Consider the following 20781-nt stretch of genomic DNA (forward strand, 5'->3'; position numbering starts at 1 on the left):
ATGTACATCACTGTGTATTTTACTCATATCATCTGCTAGAGCAGTAAGAGCACCAATATACAAGGATCATTCAATAAAAAGTCGGAATTTGTTTTAAGGATCGTGTGCGAGGGTGTAATACAACACGCATTTATTTTTCAACGTGATCCCTTCGAAGCTTTATGCGCTTACGCCAGCACTGAACAAGTTTCTCAATTCCACTTGCAATGCATTATTGGGGGAGGGGAGGCGTGTGTAACCAGTTATGCACTGCGTCCTGGACTTCCTCATCATCAGCGTACCTTGAGCCGCTAATAGCTTTGAAAATGTGACAGTCTGAAGGTGCCAGATGCGGGAATGCGGTTGGTGGGCCAAGCAGATGAACTTCTGGTCTAGCTGCACAATCCATGAACCTTTCTTTCATTAGTAAAGTCAAATGTTTCGGAACCCACCTCTCACACACTTTCTTGAACATCAGTACATCATGAACAATATTGCGGGCTGATCCTTTTTTAATGTTCACCACTGTTGCAATATCACTCACCGTGATACGCCTGTTTTCCCGTATGAACTCATCGACTCTCGCTTTCTTGTTCTCCGTAACAACACAGATCCGAATCTTGAACACTCTCAAAAACATTGGAAGAATGGGAACTCTGACCAGGTCGCTGCCATTCGCACCACCGATGGTCATCCAGGTGGTGCAGAACTGCGATTCACTGCTGAACACAATGAGACACTACCCACCTTCAGTCCATGCTTCCCCCCCGCGGCACCTTTCCGAACGCAGCCGTTTCTGTTGTGCTGTTAGCGGCAGCCCCCGAATGGGACGGTGATTCTGTAGTCTGGCTGCTGCTAGTGTCTGGTCAACAGCGCGAGATGTCACAGAAGACTGTAGGGGCCCATTATTTGTTCACGGGTAGCAATCGCAAGGCTGGAGGGGCTACGTTGTGCTTGAGCACAATACGGCGATGTTCTTCTGTGGCGATTAGATGTGATCGACTGGACCCTTGACGGGGAGTATCTCTGCTCTCATGTTCCCACGCCGTCGCACTGTCACTTGCTAATACCCGAAAAATCTGGGTAATCTGTGATGCGACCAGCTGTCCATACAGAGACCCAAAATGAAGTCCCTTTCAAAATCGGTCATGTGCTGATAACTATATCTCACATTCAAATAACTTCCGAGAATTCAGCCAGGTAACATTTTCAGCGACCGCCGATATTTCGGCGGGAGTACACCCCGCCATTTTCAAGGCAAACTGCAACGGACAGGCGGCGTAGATGCAAATTTAATACCTCGGTTCTCGGACAGAAGCAGGAAAGATAACACACACACACACACACACACACACACACACACACACTGAACACTAGTGCCACCAAAGATGACCAAAGTCAGAGCTATCGATAGTGGGACTATGAATTCGCAGGTGAGGCAACATTGACTCTGTTCCTCTGTTTTTTGACAAGGGAGAGAGCCGGATTCCAAACAGAGTTTAAACAGAAACCTCCATCCCTGTTAACGAGGTTGCTCGCTAATTTAATCTCAACTGCCTCCCTAATGACACTGTCCCAATAGCTGGACGTGCATGCCAATATCTCGGTGTTATTATATAACATGGGGTGACCAGTATCCAAGCAATGTTCGACAATAGCAGATCTATTTGGCTGCTGTAATCGTCTGTGCCGTTTATGCTCAGTACATCTGTCCTCCACGGTCCTGATAGTTTGACCAATATATGCCATGCCGCAGCTACAAGGAATACGATATACACCCGCCTTACGCAGTCCAAGATCATCCTTAACGGAACTCAAAAGTGCTCTAATTTTAGATGGAGGTCGGAAAACACATTTCACATCGTATTTCCGTAAAATACGACAGATCTTATTGGACGTGTTTCCTACGTAAGGCAAAAAGGCAGTAGACTTAGGTGTTGACTCAGAATTATCATCAATCACCCGATGTACAGTTGGTCGATAGCGCAACGCACGTTCAATCTGTCTATCACTATAACCATTTTGACGAAATGTAACTTCAAGATGGGACAGCTCAGCTGGCAAAGTCTCAGCGTCAGAAACGACATGTGCCCTGTGTACCAAGGTACGAAGTACCCCTTCACGCTGAGCCGAATGGTGACAACTATTAGCTTGCAAGTACAAGTCGGTGTGAGTACGTTTCCTGTAGACTGCATGTCCCAATGATCCATCATCCTTCCTCCTAACCAACACGTCGAGAAAGGGAAGGCAACCATCCTCTTCCACCTCCATCGTAAAACGAATGTTCGGGTGGATCGAGTTCAGATGTTCTAGAAACACATTCAAATTCTCCCTACCGTGAGGCCAAACAACGAAGGTATCGTCAACGTATCTAAACAAACAGGCGCCAATCCAATGCACGTTCCTCGAAGTCTTCCATAAACAAATTTGCGATCACAGGAGACAACGGACTACCCATCGCAACTCCATCTGTTTGCTCGTAATACTGGTCATTAAATAAAAAGTAAGTGGATGTCAACACATGCCTAAAGAGATTAGTTAAATCAGCACCAAACCTGGCTTCAATTAACCTCAACGAATCAGACAGAGGAACACGAGTGAAGAGAGAGACCACATCGAAACTCACTAAAATATCAGAGTCATTCAGCCTCAGTCCCTCCAAACGACGTAAAAAATCAGCTGAGTTCCTGATATGATGTTCACACCGTCCTACTTGTGGACTCAACAGAGAAGCAAGATGCTTGGATACACGATATGTCGGAGCGTCGATGTTACTCACTATAGGACGGAAAGGAACCCCTTTCTTATGAACCTTTGGAAGGCCATATAACCTAGGGGGAACGGCACTATAGGTGTTAAGCCTCTTGATTGTGTCCTGCGACAAACCACTTTTCTTCAGGAGGCTGTTGGTCTTTCTCTCAACACTTTTCGTGGGGTCAGCATCGATTCTGCGATACGCTGAATCAGATAGTAAACGTTGCATCTTTTGTACATAATCATGTTTATTTAAAACAACGGTGGCATTGCCCTTGTCAGCAGGTAAAATATCAACACTGGGATCAACTTTGAGAGATCGTAAAGCAGCCCTCTCTGCTGCTGTTACATTACTCTTGGGTGGACGAGCCGAAGTCAAAATACGGCATGCCTCCCTCCTAACTTCCTCTGCAGTGTCAGGAGGTAGTTTGCAAACTGCCTGTTCAATTGAACTAATAAAATCAACTACCGGCAAATTCTTCGGAGTGGCTGCAAAATTGTTTGTCGCAGGACACAATCAAGAGGCTTAACACCTATAGTGCCGTTCCCCCTAGGTTATATGGCCTTCCAAAGGTTCATAAGGAAGGGGTTCCTTTCCGTCCTATAGTGAGTAACATCGGCGCTCCGACATATCGTGTATCCAAGCATCTTGCTTCTCTGTTGAGTCCACAAGTAGGACGGTGTGAACATCATATCAGGAACTCAGCTGATTTTTTACGTCGTTTGGAGGAACTGAGGCTGAATGACTCTGATATTTTAGTGAGTTTCGATGTGGTCTCTCTCTTCACTCGTGTTCCTCTGTCTGATTCGTTGAGGTTAATTGAAGCCAGGTTTGGTGCTGATTTAACTAATCTCTTTAGGCATGTGTTGACATCCACTTACTTTTTATTTAATGACCAGTATTACGAGCAAACAGATGGAGTTGCGATGGGTAGTCCGTTGTCTCCTGTGATCGCAAATTTGTTTATGGAAGACTTCGAGGAACGTGCACTGGAGTCGGCGCCTGTTTGTTTAGATACGTTGACGATACCTTCGTTGTTTGGCCTCACGGTAGGGAGAATTTGAATGTGTTTCTAGAACATCTGAACTCGATCCACCCGAACATTCGTTTTACGATGGAGGTGGAATAGGATGGTTGCCTTCCCTTTCTCGACGTGTTGGTTAGGAGGAAGGATGATGGATCATTGGGACATGCAGTCTACAGGAAACGTACTCACACCGACTTGTACTTACAAGCTAATAGTTGTCACCATTTGGCTCAGCGTGAAGGGGTACTTCGTACCTTGGTACACAGGGCACATGTCGTTTCTGACGCTGAGACTTTGCCAGCCGAGCTGTCCCATCTTGAAGTTACATTTCGTCAAAATGGTTATAGTGATAGACAGATTGAACGTGCGTTGCGCTATCGACCAACTGTACATCGGGTGATTGATGATAATTCTGAGTCAACACCTAAGTCTACTGCCTTTTTGCCTTACGTAGGAAACACGTCCAATAAGATCGGTCGTATTTTACGGAAATACGATGTGAAATGTGTTTTCCGACCTCCATCTAAAATTAGAGCACTTTTGAGTTCCGTTAAGGATGATCTTGGACTGCGTAAGGCGGGTGTATATCGTATTCCTTGTAGCTGCGGCATGGCATATATTGGTCAAACTTGGTTCAAATGGCTCTGAGCACTATGGGACTCAACTGCTGAGGTCATTAGTCCCCTAGAACTTAGAACTAGTTAAACCTAACTAACCTAAGGACATCACAAACATCCATGCCCGAGGCAGGATTCGAACCTGCGACCGTAGCGGTCTTGCGGCTCCAGACTGCAGCGCCTTTAACCGCACGGCCACTTCGGCCGGCTTGGTCAAACTATCAGGACCGTGGAGGACAGATGTACTGAGCATAAACGGCACAGACGATTACAGCAGCCAAATAGATCTGCTATTGTCGAACATTGCTTGGATACTGGTCACCCCATGTTATATAATAACACCGAGATATTGGCATGCACGTCCAGCTATTGGGACAGTGTCATTAGGGAGGCAGTTGAGATTAAATTAGCGAGCAACCTCGTTAACAGGGATGGAGGTTTCTGTTTAAACTCTGTTTGGAATCCGGCTCTCTCCCTTGTCAAAAAACAGAGGAACAGAGTCAATGTTGCCTCACCTGCGAATTCATAGTCCCACTATCGATAGCTCTGACTTTGGTCATCTTTGGTGGCACCAGTGTTCAGTGTGTGTGTGTGTGTGTGTGTGTGTGTGTGTGTGTGTGTGTGTGTGTTATCTTTCCTGCTTCTGTCCGAGAACCGAGGTATTAAATTTGCATCTACGCCGCCTGTCCGTTGCAGTTTGCCTTGAAAATGGCGGGGTGTACTCCCTCCGAAATATCGGCGGTCGCTGAAAATGTTACCTGGCTGAATTCTCGGAAGTTATTTGAAAGTTATATACGCCAGGAGAAACTCAGGTCTTATATCTCACATGTGCACGTGGCATCTCTAAGTCCTTCACAAAGATCATTGAACATCTGACACCGTACACATCTATTATATACCCTACTAGGCCTCGTAATAGCACTAAAGAGGAACAACACTAATGTACTCTGGTGGGCTTCCTGTCACAAAGAATGGCAACGCTAATCATTTAAATAAACACCGATGGTATAACCGTAGGCTTCCGCAGCCGTTGTCACTGTCAATAGAATTCTTCTGGGCTGTTCACCGCATTGACTGCATATAAAATTGTCTGACATTTCGGCCACTAATGCAATCGGCCTACCTCAGAGCTCTGTGCTGAGCTAACTAACAGTCAGCAATTTTATATATTGACAATACTGTCAACAATCCAGAAGAATTCTATTTACCGATGGTTTGTACGTATACAAAGCTACATCCACATCCAGCCCTGTCCTGTGAATGCTTAATTTTCTTTGTCAGGCAATATTTTTGGAACCCAATATACGAGTGTCGTTCAATTAATAATTTCCCTACTTTCTTTAAAAAATCCATTAAGGTACATAGACAAAGGTCATTATTGGTGTTTCACATTTGATGTTTATTCTGTGCGCTGGTGAAGTTTCTAACCGTTGTGGCAGATGGCAGAGCTGTACTACAGCGTCAGAATGACGTCTACATACGACTCACCTTACAAGCAGCGTGCTGTTATTAAATTCTTGTGTGCAGCAAAAGAAACCGTAGACTTTTTTGAAGTGTATGGCGAGGCTGCAGTTGATAGGAGTACAGTTAGGCGATGGGTAAAGAAAGTTACAGCCTCAGGAAATGCAGAAACAGAGCTCCATGATCAGCCACGCTCGGGGCGTCCTGTCACGGCCACTGCTCCAGACATGCTGAATCGTGCGGATGCCATTATCCGTGCCGACCGCCGCATCACAACTCGACAAGTGGCTCTACAGTTGTCGGTAAGCATTAGAAGTGCGTCTTCAAGATTGTAGACTCTCGGATATTGAAAGAGGTGCTCACAATGGGTTCCACGAATGCTCACAGTCGACCACAAGATTCAAAGAAAGGCCATTTCATCTGAATTGTTGCAGCGTTTTGAGACCGACGGAGAGGCCTTTCTGGCACGGATCGTTATGTGAGACGAAATCTGAATGCATCACTTTGCAACGGAAACAAAACGGCAGTCCATGGAATCGCATCATCCTCATTCACCACAAAAGAAGAAATTCAAGACAACGCCCTCTGCCAGAAAAATCTTGATGACAGTCTTCTGGGATTGTGATGGCGTGGATGTGATGCCAAGAGGGTCAACCACCGATTCATACTGCGAATAAACTCAAGAACCTTTCCCGACGTGTTCGATCGGACAAGAATCCAACAGAAATCTTGCTCCAACACGATAGTGCACGCCTACACACAAGTCTGAGAACCCGGGATCACATCACCTAATTGGGTTGGGCATCGTTGCCTGGTACCCTCGGACTTCCACCTCTTTAGGCCGCTTAAATATTCTCTACGGGGAACGCACTATGTAGATGACGGGAGTGTCAGTCATGCAGTGAAAACATGGCTACGCCTACAGGACAAGAGCGTTTACCCACAGGGAGTACATGTTCTTCCACAACGTTGGCGTACGGCCATAGAACGTAATGGAGACTATGTAGAAAAATAGGACATTGACAAAACATATTGATGTATATTCTCACCTAATTCTGACTCTTAACAATAAACATGTTCTGAGAAAACAATGTGGGGCATTACTTATTGAATAATCCTCGTACACTAGAGCTTAAATGAAGGGGTTGTAGGCAAACTTACCAAGCATGTGTAGAAAATGCAGACAATGCAGACTACAGGAGAAATGATGCGGAGATCGACGCCAGTAACTAAAAATAAAAGAAAATTGTGATAACAATACTACAATGATAATGATGATCAGAGAGACCGAAAAGTAATAAAGAAAATGTTAGATCCATCCAAATTATACTAAAGAAGGAACAAATAGATTAAGATTATAGTAGAATGAGGGCAAACAAAGCAATTAGTAAGTGTATCAACATTTATTCGCTTTCTATCCAGGCTACAATTTTATGGGCATATTAAAAGAATGAAACCAAGCGGACTGACCAGACATTTTATGGTATTCTACGAAAGTAAATCAAAAACTGAAGCAATAAACTAGAGCAGTCAACAATAAAAGACCTGAAGGAAGCAAGGATAGCGCGACATGATATCGAATATCTTTTTCAGGTAACTGTTAGCTGCATATACACTTACAGTCACGTTAATGCGACCACCTGTCTGAAAACTGAACAACCACCAATTGCAAGGCGGAGATGCAGGAAGGGAGTCACTGGGGTTCCGGAAGATGTCGACAGGGGTGTGGAGCCATGCAGACTGCAGTGCTGTGGCCAGCTGTACTAGGTTTCTCGGTTGAGGGGCGCCAACAGCCCGATCGAGATGGTCCCAGAGTTTCTCTTTTGGGTCTAAATCCGGGGAGTTTCGTAGCCAGCGGAGACAGTACACACTCTAGTGTTCTTCGAATCACGCATGTACAATGCAGGTTGTGTTAAATGTTGCATTGGCCTGCTGGTAGGTGCCATCGTGCTGGGGAAAAACAAACTGCAATTAGGCGTGGATATGGTCTTCAAAGATAGACGCATAGTTGTGTTGATCCATTCTGTCTTTCAGAATGTCCAAATCACCAGGGAACACCATGACAACATTTCCCAGATCATAACGCTCTCCCCACCGGCCTGGACCCTTCTGAAGGTTGATAACGGCCATCTGCGCGATGGAGCATGGAACGTGTTTCATGTTGAAATGTCACCTGTCGGCACTCAGTAAATGTCCGCTTGTGATACAGGGGTACAAATTCCGGCCTTCGTCGTCATGAACAGCAATCAGCATGTGTGCATCACCCAGGCACTTGCTTCAGAGGCCCATATGCAGACACTTTCACTGAACAATCGATAAGGAGACACTGTGGGTAGGCCATTGCTTCCTCTGGGTCGTCAGTTGCTCAGCAGTTACACTTCTATTCGCTTTTACACATGTCTTCAGCCTTCGTTGGTCCCTTCCATCTCTGGCCTGTGATACACCACAGTTACCTCGGCGTCGGTTTTGGGTACCACAATTTTGCCATGCACGGTATACTTTAACCATGGCGGCACGCGAAAAGTTTACAAACTTAACGATTTTGGAAATTCTTCTATGCTTGGCCCTAAATCCAATGATCATGCACCATTGGACGTCAGACAAGTCGCTGTGTTTCCGCATTACGACTACGACTGCAGTTATTCCACACCCACCGACATGCTTTATATAACCTCCACTGCTAGTGCTGCCACCTGCCTTCTGTCACTCATTATTGCACGCTGACGTAGAACATAGGCGGTGGTTGTATTAATGTGACTTGACCGTGTGTATAATTGGAAAAGTGTGCGAACTACTGCTGTCTTGTGATACATATTTACGCTGAGGTGGCAAGTCATGGGATAGAGATACTCCCATATACAGATAGCAGTACACAAGGTATAAAAGGCCAATACACTGGGGGAGCCGCCATTTGTACTCAAGTGATTAATGTGGAAAGGTTTTCGATGTGATTATTACCTCACGACGGTAATTAACAGACTCTGAAAGCGGAATGTTAGTTGGAACTAGACACATGAGACATTCCATTTCGGAAATCGTTAGGTAATTCAGTATTCCGAGATCCACAGTGTCTAGAATAGGCTGAAAAATACCAAATTTCAAGCATTACCTTCCACCAAGGGCAATGCAGTGGCCGACAGCCTTCACTTAACGACCGAGAGCAGTGGCGTTTGTGTACAGTTGTCAGTGTTAACAGACAAGCAACCCAGCGTGAAATAATCACAGAAATCAATGTGGTACGTACAACAAACGTATCCGTTAGGACAGTGCGGCGAAATTTAGCGTTAATGGGCTATGGCAGCAGAACACCGATGCCTTTGCTAACAGCACGACATCGCCTGCAACGCCTCTCCTGGGCACATGACAATATTGTTTGCCCCCTAGACGACTGGAAAACCGTGACCTGGTCAGATGAGTCTCGATTTCAGTTTCTTCGAGTGTGGCGCAGATCACCCGAAGCCATGCCCTCAAGTTGTCAAGAAGGCACTGTGCAACCTGGTGGTGGCTTCATAATGGTGTGGGCTACGTTTATATGGATTGGACCGAGTCTTCTGGTCCAGGTGAACCGATCATTGACGAGATATAATTATGTTCGGTTACTTATAGAGAATTTCATCGGTACATATCGCCGCGAAACCATGTATTCATGTAATGCAATCGAGAGGTCAGTTCGTGCGCAACATCCCACAGCGGTAACACCTTCGCAAATGTGGACGGCCATAGAGGCAGCATGGCTCATTATTTCTGCAGGGAAATTCCAACGACTTGTCGAGTCCACGGCACGTCGAGTTGCTGCAGTGCGCCGGGCGAAACGAGGCCCGACAGCTTATTAGGAGGTTGCCCATCACTTTTGTCACATCTAGAACTGCTTCATTTAAATGTGTGTGTTTGTACTTAAATTGCTGAATGACTGAGACCCACAGTATCCTAGCGCAAAGCAAGTACTTACCTCACAAAAATCTTCATTACGCGAACTACTGCAATACAGCGAGCGTCAATACTGCCAGCTAAATAAAGGATTGTAACTACTAAAGCCACTAACTACTAATAGGCATGTGGTTCGCAAAGGAAACATTTTGTTACAAACCAAATAATGTATTTTTTTTCTTACCTTAATAATGTGACATCCTGTTCAGACACGATTGTAAATCGTCATTGACATCTAGATGTACAGATCGTTAACCTACGCTAAAACTTCAGACCTCTACCCTCCATCAATGCTAACTTCTCACATCCAACAGTACTTCCATAACTGCTTTCGACTAACATCCAACTGCCCAACACTACTGGCGATTAACTTTCAACAACGAGTCCAATCAGCCACAGCGTCTCTTACAAAGAAAGCCCAGTCAGAGATCCAATGCAAAGCACTACACAGCGCTGCCAATACAGAAGCAGCCCACTTACACGTCAGTGTATTACGACCGGTTTCGGTCGTTAACAATCCTCAAGGCTCTGTACAAACGGCAAAATAGAAGTAAAACGCATTGAAACTTAAGAACAGAATACAAGATCCAATGATATTAACAGTCAACTTCAAATACTTACGAAAAATAAAAGTGTTGTCAATACTTTAGCTTCGGTCGTAATTGACATTACTGTTGAGATAGCTGAATGAGCATTGACCGGGAGCTATCAAATTGAAAAGAAAGAAGAAAAAGGAAGATTGGATTGACGGCGTTGCAGTTCGGGCCATGATCGTTACGGTCCTCCCATAGCGCCCCCTACGGAAGTTGTGTTTCTATGTCACATCTGTACAAGAATCCGTTTTTCACTAATGTAATTAGTATCTAGCGTATAATCTTTTTTTCATTAAGTACGAACTACGACAAAAAAAAGTGGGCGATCAAAAATTTTCCGTTCGAAGGACGTACAATCCAGAATCAGCCTGCCACACAATGACCCTTGAGGCGATCATCCCGCCAACGCATCACATCGAAGATACCACTTTTGTAATACATTGCCCTGCTGCACATCCTCGTCCGGCAGGAACCACCGATAGTTCATGGCCTTTTTCAAGGGACCGAAGGCGCTATAACCACATAGGGAGAGATCAGACTAAAGGATGGGTACTCAAGTGGGTCCCATTTCAGCTGGCATAACTTCTGGGAGACATATTGAGCTGAATCGCGACCAGCACAGAACTTGGCGCACCACTACACAAAGGTGGTTTCCAATAGATGTGCTGCCTCATACACATTTTTCATTCTCCTGTGGATGTCTATCAGTGTTTGTAGCTTGGCAGCTAAGAAAAGAATAACAGCACGTCGGTCCTATTTGGACGCATTTAGTAATAACATCGCCGTAGTTCAGATTTCCGCGTTTAACACACACACGTCGGAAGGACCCGAATGCCACACTGATCCCGTGCCTGTATGTCAGTGCTTATACAAGCGCATCGGAGTCGCGCTACGTTTCATACATAGTTGGGGACTGCTCGGTTTATTAAGAAATGTGTTATACTACGCACGTACTGAAGGCCATCAATAGTAACTGATGAAGGAATGTTGTGTTAAACAGAAAATAGGTTCCGTTTCGATCGCAGTGAATATGGTTCCTACTGTGCTCAGAGGCCCAGAAGATCAAAGCAGTGGTACAGTTAATGAGCGTATGGCATTGGTGGCCGGGAGACCCCTCGCGGGGTGGTTCGGCCGCCGCTCCACAAGTTCTTTAACGCCACTACGGAGACTTGCGAGTGAATGAGGATGAAATGATGATGAAAGACACACAGTAGCCAGTCATCTCGAGGCAGAGAAAATCCCTGATCCCTCCAGGAATCGGACCCGGGACCCCGTGCGCGGGAAGCGAGAGCGCTACCGCAAGACGACGAGCCGCGGACAGGGGTACAGTGTTTAATCGGGATGAACGTGTCCGCTGCTGAGCTAAGATTAATTATTTTTGATCCGAGGTGTCAGAATTGTGGGTGCTAGTTCAAAAGAGGAGAAATTCGTCTCTCCAGTGGATGTACTAATTTACAATTAGTTCTGTCAAATGGCGAATTCCCCGAAATATTCGGAAGCTTATGGAGGAAAATTGTCTTGAAGCCTTCTGGGTGTAAAAAGTTTGATGTACAAGAATAGCTAGCACATTCTTTCTTATAGTTTTATTTATTTTAGTGAACTATTACTCTAGACTTAATGCGTCATAATATACTCTTTTAAGTATTAACGACTTTGCTGAAGATAAACCAGTTGTTATTGGAATAAGTGTCACAGGCAATCTTTTTTTGTTGAAACACGTGAGACAAGACGTAGAAAGATACAGTCCAAGTCAAAAAAGAATGTTATCAGCTACTTATCTAGCGATCTTCACTCAACACTCTATATTTGAAATGAGATCTTGTGCTTTTGTGGAGAGTTCTGTAATATAAACCACTGAGCAAAGTTGTTCACTTTTAAGTTACATGCGTAGTGTATTTTAAGACATTACAGCAAGGATATTTTAGTCTCCTAGTACCACAAAAAAAGCAAACATGATATTAGCGTCTGACGTTACCTTGGTTTAACGCTATTGCGGGCAGGTAAATGACGATAGGGATCCAGGTGACCTGCAACAATCACAATAATTCTGCTTAGCGTTAGCCTCCACAAATTGGACTTAAGAACTAAAGAAGCAATGTACAGCACTTGGTATTGGAATGCCATCCAGGAAGACGTAACAGTAAAATATGAAATTGGAAATGTCAAATACGTTATCTCTTGATGCTTTGTATCCGTTCAACTACATGGTGGTACAAAATAGGTGTTAGAAAGGCTCTGTCTACTGTGATTTAATTGTATGCCGTAAACGATTCTTCTCGTGATATTCTTATATTGTAGCTCTGTCTTAGTTCACATTTCAGAATGGAAGTACTAACAGACAGTGGAACATTGTTTGTTGATCGTAAGGGCATTTCACGCAAATTCTGGACTTACAATTATGGTGAGATGCGCATTCAATAGCATTTGGTCCAAGAACAGCGCCATCTGGGAAGACCATTTCCTGGTGACATTGCAGTACAGAAGTGAAATCAAATTGTGATGATAAAGTTTAAGCATCCTCTGACACAAATTTTCTGTAATGTATTCAGTGTTTTTTTAACATTGTTTTGAGAAGGCTGGGTCCCTACATTATTGGAAGAAGGGTAACCCTGGAGAATGTGGAACGACATCGAACCTTATTCGATGAAGAGCCCCCTACATCACCAAGACAAGCAGCGGAGCAACTCAGGATGTCACAACGGTGTCTCCAGAGAACAATGGAGGACAATCATAGCCTTTCTCCCTCACAAAATTCAATGTTACCAGCCTTTGAAGGAGAGGGATGTGGACCGGCGCGTTTTTTTTTTTTTTTATGAGATGATTATGATTGAGGGCCTTTAAAACAGAACAGACGATACGAATCAGACCTGGTTCACTGCTGAGGCACACTTCCGCCTACATGGGTACGTCAAAAAACAGAACTGGTGCCACTGGGCTACTGAGAATGTTTAGCCTACTGATCCATCTTATCAAAGAAAGCCATTGTTCAGTGCGCAGTCAGTGCATAGTGCATTACTGGGCCATTTTTAGTGAGGAACCTGTCACAGCAGACAAATACAGACAGATACAGGAACATGAATATGCACCGGCTGCAAGACGATGCTGAATGCTCCGAAACTACTGGTTCATGCAGGATGGAGCACGTGCACGCCGTATTACAGACGTCTTCGATTCCTTTCAGGAGGCTGTGAGATGTGATCGTTGTCCTGAACACCTTAGTAATCACTGGACGCGGCGTGGAATGGCCCCCTTACAGTCCTTGGTCGTAACCCATGTGATTATTTCTTACGGAGTTATTTGAAGGACCGACTCTTGAAAGAGGCGTCTCCAAGACCCCAGGTTGTTTTTACCGCAATTTCCAGAGATATTTTTGCCGTATACAATGTTCTTCAAAAAAGCATCAAGGAATTCATTGCAAGGCCCTACATACTCATTGCTACAGAAGGAAACCACTTTGAAAACCGAGATAAACTGAAACACCTTCAGCCGTCCTTTCGATGTTGTTTATTATGTAGCATGCCTTAACTGACGCTGATGGTTCAAAAATGGTTCAAATGACTCTGAGCACTATGAGACTTAACTTCTGAGGTCATCAGTCCTCTAGAACTTAGAACTACTTAAACCTAACTAACCTAAAGACATCACACACATCCATGCCCGAGGCAGCATTCGAACCTGCGACCGTAGCGGTCGCGCAGTTCCAGACTGAAGCGTCCAGAACCGCTCGGCCACTCTGGCCGGCGACGCTGATGAAGTGAACTCCCATCGCATGTATGATCCCATCAGTGGCTAACATTTATGAATTGGTTTTAGTAGAATGCTGTAACAGCGATGTTGTGTCTGCAACCATCAACTACCAACTGATTGATTTCACTCCCTCAGCGTCAGTGAAGGCGTGAAGATGGTGTATTGAGTCACCGAAACTGGTTGCTGTATAATAAATAACGTGGAAAGGACGGCGGCAGGTGTTTTATTTTATTACGTAAGTGAACGACCGAAGTCCCATAAACCATATGTCAGAAGGTCATACAAAAACTTTGAAAACCTTCTGGATTAAATTTCAGGTTGTCTGCTATATCATAAGTATGATAACAAGCATCTATCACTCGATATTATATCTTAGCAGACAAAAATTTTCTAACAACTACTTTGCCCCATTGTGTGTGATCAACAGAATTAAAACTGTTCCCTGGAGTTTAAAGGAAAATACAGTCTTGCTCATAAATTTAGGAATCTCCGATATCTAGGAGAAAATGTGGACTATATTGTGATGGTACGACTTAGAACAAATATACTTTTTTCTCGTAAGACAAATTTAATCTCCAAAATTCAAAATCAAAGAAACTTCTAACGACTGAGAAAATTACAAGACGGGTTTGACTGCATCAGAATTCCGAGTTTTCTTCACAACCAGTTATCCACAGCTGCGGCTTTCCGTTGTCGGGTTGGACAATACAGGGCAGTGAATTAGCCGCTGTCCTTTTGAGGGAACCTGTTGAATACTGTTTTTTACTCGACGATTCCTTTTACTTTTATGTTGACGTAACTGGTCCATTCCTTGCCATCAGTATGATTCTTGGACTACAATCAGCGTGCAGTTAATATTTTAACCAGCCCTTGGCATACGACGGTTAACCCAGTTGTTAGCTTGAACGGAGCTGACCACCATTACAGAAAGTACTGAGTACCAAGTCTGTTTCTTACGAATAATGAATATTTTTCCTGCCGTGCTTCTTCCATTAGTGCCGTTTTCGCAGACGTTATAAATGTTTCAGGTCATCTCAACTGTCATTCCTCTTCTGTTTAGAGTACTCTGATGCTCACAAATATCAAAAATAGCACAAATACAAAGACAAAAATATATCGGTGATAAACAGTAAACAATGTCCTGGCAGCAAATTCTTGCGCATTCAAACGAAATTGCTACAAACTTATGCAACAACGCAATATTTCACCTGATCGATCTGATACAAAGACAGCGCTCTCTACTACATAAGCTTTGAGACACCTTATCCAGTATTTTAATCAATGACATAAACATACATTCATAGACTGAAATCTAAGAGGGAATGAAGATTAATTCATCACTCACCATATTAATGATGAAGAAGAAGGACCCCAGGATTCTGACGCTTTTACCAAATCTCATATCCAAGTACTGGAAAAGAAAAACTTAAATTATAAAGGAACTGATAAATCTCGAAAATTCTAACAATATTTGAGTAATATTCTGACAGAACAACGTTAGTATGGTGTAATACTGAGTAGGTCAAAATCATGCAGCTATTCAACGCTGTGTATCAGTTAGGCAAATGCAATAGTAAGAAGCATGTAACGATTCGTTTCAGTAGCTATCCCACATTTCCCGCAATTTGAAGACATACTGTACTCTTGGTATGCGATGAAGCACACTGGTGATTCGGTTCATAAGGAAATTTGGCGCAATCTATATACCAACGATATTTTTTTTCCATTAAATAAACAAAACACGGCGTATGTCCCTTATCAGCATCGACATCAGCAGCAGCAGCAGAAGCATCAGCATCCATCATTAAATGATGTGGCCTATACAAGTTCTGAGCTCGGGTATGTCTGCAAATTTTTTGCCATAAGGAACGGTCTTGGGTGATATTCAACCATCTGACTCCAGCAACCTTGCTTAGATCTTTGTCCCATCGGTCTGACAGTCTTCCTCGGGGCCTGAGTCTCTTGGACACCATTCCAAACTGCCTTTTGTCCGTCGGTCTTCATTACTTTTGGCAATATGGCCGGTCCATCGCCATTTCATAGTGGGTATTTTCGCCAGAATGTCCTCATCATCGGTAATTCACATCATATCTTCCACTCTCTTTTCTTCTTTTCTTCCAAATCCCACCATAGACCATTCGATGCCTCACTGTGCAGTTTCCGACTGTGTATTCATGGAAGTTTCCAAGTCTCAAAATGATAAGTCAGAATAAGGGGGGGGGGGGGGGAACTCACTGATCAGTTTCAATGCCGTGTTTGACCTGAATCTACACTACTGGCCATTAAAATTGCTACACCAAGAAGAAATGCGGATGATAAACGGGTATTCATTGGACAAATATATTATACTAGAACTGATATGTGATTACATTTTCAAGCAATTTGGGTCCATAGATCCTGAGAAATCAGTACCCAGAACAACCACCTCTGGCCGTAATAACGGCCTTGATACGCCTGGGCATTGACTCAAACAGAGCTTAGATGGAATGTACAGGTACAGCTGCCCATACAGCTTCTACACGATACCACAGTTCATGAAGAGTAGTGACTGGCGTATTGTGACGAGCCAGTTGCTCGGCCACCATTGACCAGACGTTTTCAATTGGTGAGAGATGTGGAGACTGTGCTGACCAGGGCAGCAGTCGAACATTTTCTGTATCCAGAAAGGCCCGTACAGGACCTGCAACATGCGGTCGTGCATTATCCTGCTTGAAATGTAGGGTTTAGCAGGTATCGAATGAGGGGTAGAGCCACGGGTCGTAACACATCTGAAATGTAGCGTCCTCTGTTCAAAGCGCGGTCAATGCGAACAAGAGGTGACTGCGACGTATAACCAATGGCACCCCATACCATCACGCCGGGTGATACGCCAGTATGGCGATGACGAATACACGCTTCCAATGTGCGTTCACCGCGATGTCGCCAAACACGGATGCGACCATCATGATGCTATAAACAGAACCTGGATTCATCCGAAAAAATGACGTTTTGCCATTCGTGCACCCAGGTTCGTCGTTCAGTACAACATCGCAGGCGCTCCTGTCCGTGATGCAGCGTCAAGGGTAACGGCATCCATGGTCTCCGAGCTGATAGTCCATTCTGCTGCAAACGTCGTCGAACTGTTCGTGCAGATGGTTGTTGTCTTGCAAACGTCCCCATCTGTTGACTCAGGGATCGAGACGTGGCTGCACGATCCGTTACAGCCATGAGGATAAGATGCCTGTCATCTCGACTGCTAATGATACGAGGACGTTGGGATCGATTACGGTGTTCCGTATTATCCTCCTGAACCCACTGATTCCATATTCTGCTAACAGTCATTGGATCTCGAACAACGTGAGCAGCAATGTCGCGATACGATAAACCGCAATCGAAATAGGTTACAATCCGACCTTTATCATAGTCGGAAACATGATGGCACGCATTTATCCTCCTTACACGAGGCATCACAACAACGTTTCACCAGTCAACGCCGGTTATCTGCTGTTTGTGTATTAGTAATCGGTGGAAACTTTCCACATGTCAGCACGTTGTAGGTGTCGCCACCGGCACCAACCTTGTGTGAATACTCTGAAAAGCTAATCATTTGCATATCACAGCATCTTCTTCGTGTAGGTTAAATTTCGCGTCTGTAGCACGTCATCTTCGTGGTGTAGCAATTTTAATGGCCAGTAGAGTAGTTGAATGTCTTCCAAATGCTTGATCTGTTGAAAGATTTTAGGTCTTATGTCTCCTGTCATATTTACAAGCTGGCCAAGACAGACGTATGCTGTGAGAGTGTCCAATAATCTGCTTTATGAGTTGTACATTTCTTACGCTCGTTCATTTATTAGGCATAAATTTTGTCGTGGAATGTTTAATGTTCAATCCCACTGCCTGACATTCCGATGTGAGATCCTATACCAACATCTTGCTTTTGTTAACCTGTTTCTCATGGGCTTCGCATACTGATAGGCATCACTGGTGGCAGACTGAGATAGATACAGGAAGATATGGACAGATAAAAGTGGGAGGATGAGGTGGACAGAGACAGGCTGAAGAAAAAAAATGGTTCAAATGGCTCTGAGCACTATGGGACTTAACTTCTGAGGTCATCAGTCCCCTAGAACTTAGAACTACTTAAACGTAACTAACCTAAGGAATCACACACATCCATGCCCGAGGCAAGATTCGAACCTGCGACTGTAGCGCCTAGAACCGCTCGGCCACTCCGGCCGGCAGGCTGAAGAAGATGACACAGAGAGTGGGATAAGGATATGGACAGAGGGTGAAGGAGGTTGAGATGGACAAACAGACAGGGGATAGGAGATACAGATGTGTGTAATACGAGGGTCGTCCACTAAGTAAGATCCGTTTCTATTTCTATCCGCGGCAGCGCTACGATCGCAGTTCCGAGCTTGCGCGGGAGTCACTCTGACTCAAGGAGAAGACATGTACGCCGTTTTCAGATCGCTGCTGCCGACGTGTGTTTTGTAGTGCTTCTTTACAATGTCAACCGTAATTGAAAATGCCGCCGCGTGTTAAGTCAGACCTGTGATTCGTTTTCTAAATGCAAAAAAAGTGAAACCAAAGGAAATTCGACGGCAAATCTGCGAGGTTTATGGGCAAAACGCTATGAGTGATTCAATGGTTAGAATATGGGTCAGACTGTTCAATGAAGGACGTGGTCAAATCCACGATGAAGAACTAACTGGACGCCCGTCTGTGATTACTGATGAACTGGTTCACACAATTGGAGTGAAGATTAAGCACAACCGTAAGTTTACACTTAGTGCCCCTTGCTATGGAAGTTCTGCAAATCTGACGATCACTCATTCATGAAATTGTTACTGAAAAACTGAAATTTCGAAAACTTTGCTCACGTTGGGTACCCAAAATTTTTACTGAACAACACAAAAAACAACGGTTGGACAATGTATATGGTTAAGAGAGAGACCATTAAGAAATTGCGCCGCGCAATTCAGAACAAGTCTGAGGATTACTGTCACGATAATTCCGGACCTCACACGGCGAATGTGACCAAACAACTCTTACGTGAATTTCACTGGGACGTGTCTGATAATCCTACGTACAGCCCGGACCTTTCATCTCTTCTTACATCTAAAATCTATCCTTGGTGGTCAACACTTCAACGATGACGACGAGCTGAAAGAACATGTTACCACATGGTTGAATACACAGGCGGCAACCTGCTATGAAGAAGGCATGCAAAAGTTGTGCCACGCTATGACAAGTGCCTACAAAATTTCGGAAGTTATGTAGAAAAGTAGTTTACCAAACAACTCTTACGTGAATTTCACTGGGACGTGTCTGATAATCCTACGTACAGCCCGGACCTTTCATCTCTTCTTACATCTAAAATCTATCCTTGGTGGTCAACACTTCAACGATGACGACGAGCTGAAAGAACATGTTACCACATGGTTGAATACACAGGCGGCAACCTGCTATGAAGAAGGCATGCAAAAGTTGTGCCACGCTATGACAAGTGCCTACAAAATTTCGGAAGTTATGTAGAAAAGTAGTTTACCAAACAACTCTTACGTGAATTTCACTGGGACGTGTCTGATAATCCTACGTACAGCCCGGACCTTTCATCTCTTCTTACATCTAAAATCTATCCTTGGTGGTCAACACTTCAACGATGACGACGAGCTGAAAGAACATGTTACCACATGGTTGAATACACAGGCGGCAACCTGCTATGAAGAAGGCATGCAAAAGTTGTGCCACGCTATGACAAGTGCCTACAAAATTTCGGAAGTTATGTAGAAAAGTAGTTTACCAAACAACTCTTACGTGAATTTCACTGGGACGTGTCTGATAATCCTACGTACAGCCCGGACCTTTCATCTCTTCTTACATCTAAAATCTATCCTTGGTGGTCAACACTTCAACGATGACGACGAGCTGAAAGAACATGTTACCACATGGTTGAATACACAGGCGGCAACCTGCTATGAAGAAGGCATGCAAAAGTTGTGCCACGCTATGACAAGTGCCTACAAAATTTCGGAAGTTATGTAGAAAAGTAGTTTAGCAGTTGTAAATTTTTGTACAATAAATATTTGTTTTATATAACCAAACGGAACTTACTTTGTGGATGACCCTCGTGTACGAGGTGTGTGAGAAAATCAATGAGAGTGATATTTTATATACTTTCTTTATTATTTTTTAACAACAATATTGTCCCCTTCAAAGTAGTTCCCTTTAGTAGCTATACGCCGACGGAGTCGTGTTCTTCCCAGCCTTGGAAGCAGCCCTAAAAGCCTTCAGCAGGAAGGCCCTTTAACATGTCGGATACATTCTTTCGAATGTTGTCCATAGTTCCAAAATTACGTCCTTCTAAGATGTTTTTCTATTTTGGGGAAAGAAAAAAGTCATAAGTACCCAGATCAGGTGAACAGTGGGGGCTTTGAAATGACAGGAATATCTTTCGAGGTCAAAAATTCCGTGATGGAAGTGACCATGTGATATGGTGCACTGTCATGATGGAGGACTTAACCATTCGCATGAGCTAAACTACGGTCAAAAGTTGTTGTACAGTGAAAGAGTTTACATTTAACAGGGTCTCCCATCATCCTTATTGTTAATATCCACAGCTTGTGGTCTTGTGGTAGCGTTCTCCCTTCCCACACAAGGGGTCCCGGATTTGATTCCCGGCGGGTTCAGGGA

At 44.2% G+C, this 20781-nt stretch overlaps 1 protein-coding gene across 2 annotated transcripts in view; it reads right to left on the reverse strand.

Moving 5' to 3' along the window:
* The window catches only part of LOC126194805 (sodium-coupled monocarboxylate transporter 1-like), a 196175-nt gene that overhangs the window by 143633 nt on the left and 31761 nt on the right, over window positions 1-20781 (reverse strand). For both annotated transcript variants that reach the window (XM_049933119.1, XM_049933118.1), the window contains exons 4-6: window positions 15452-15517; window positions 12335-12386; window positions 7001-7068 (exon numbers count right to left, since the gene is read on the reverse strand). In XM_049933119.1, the coding sequence (XP_049789076.1) occupies window positions 7001-7068; window positions 12335-12386; window positions 15452-15517 (186 nt within the window). The remainder of the gene's footprint in view (window positions 1-7000; window positions 7069-12334; window positions 12387-15451; window positions 15518-20781) is intronic.

Source organism: Schistocerca nitens, chromosome 7 (assembly GCF_023898315.1).
Source record: "Schistocerca nitens isolate TAMUIC-IGC-003100 chromosome 7, iqSchNite1.1, whole genome shotgun sequence".
Taxonomy (NCBI): Eukaryota; Metazoa; Arthropoda; class Insecta; order Orthoptera; family Acrididae; genus Schistocerca; species Schistocerca nitens.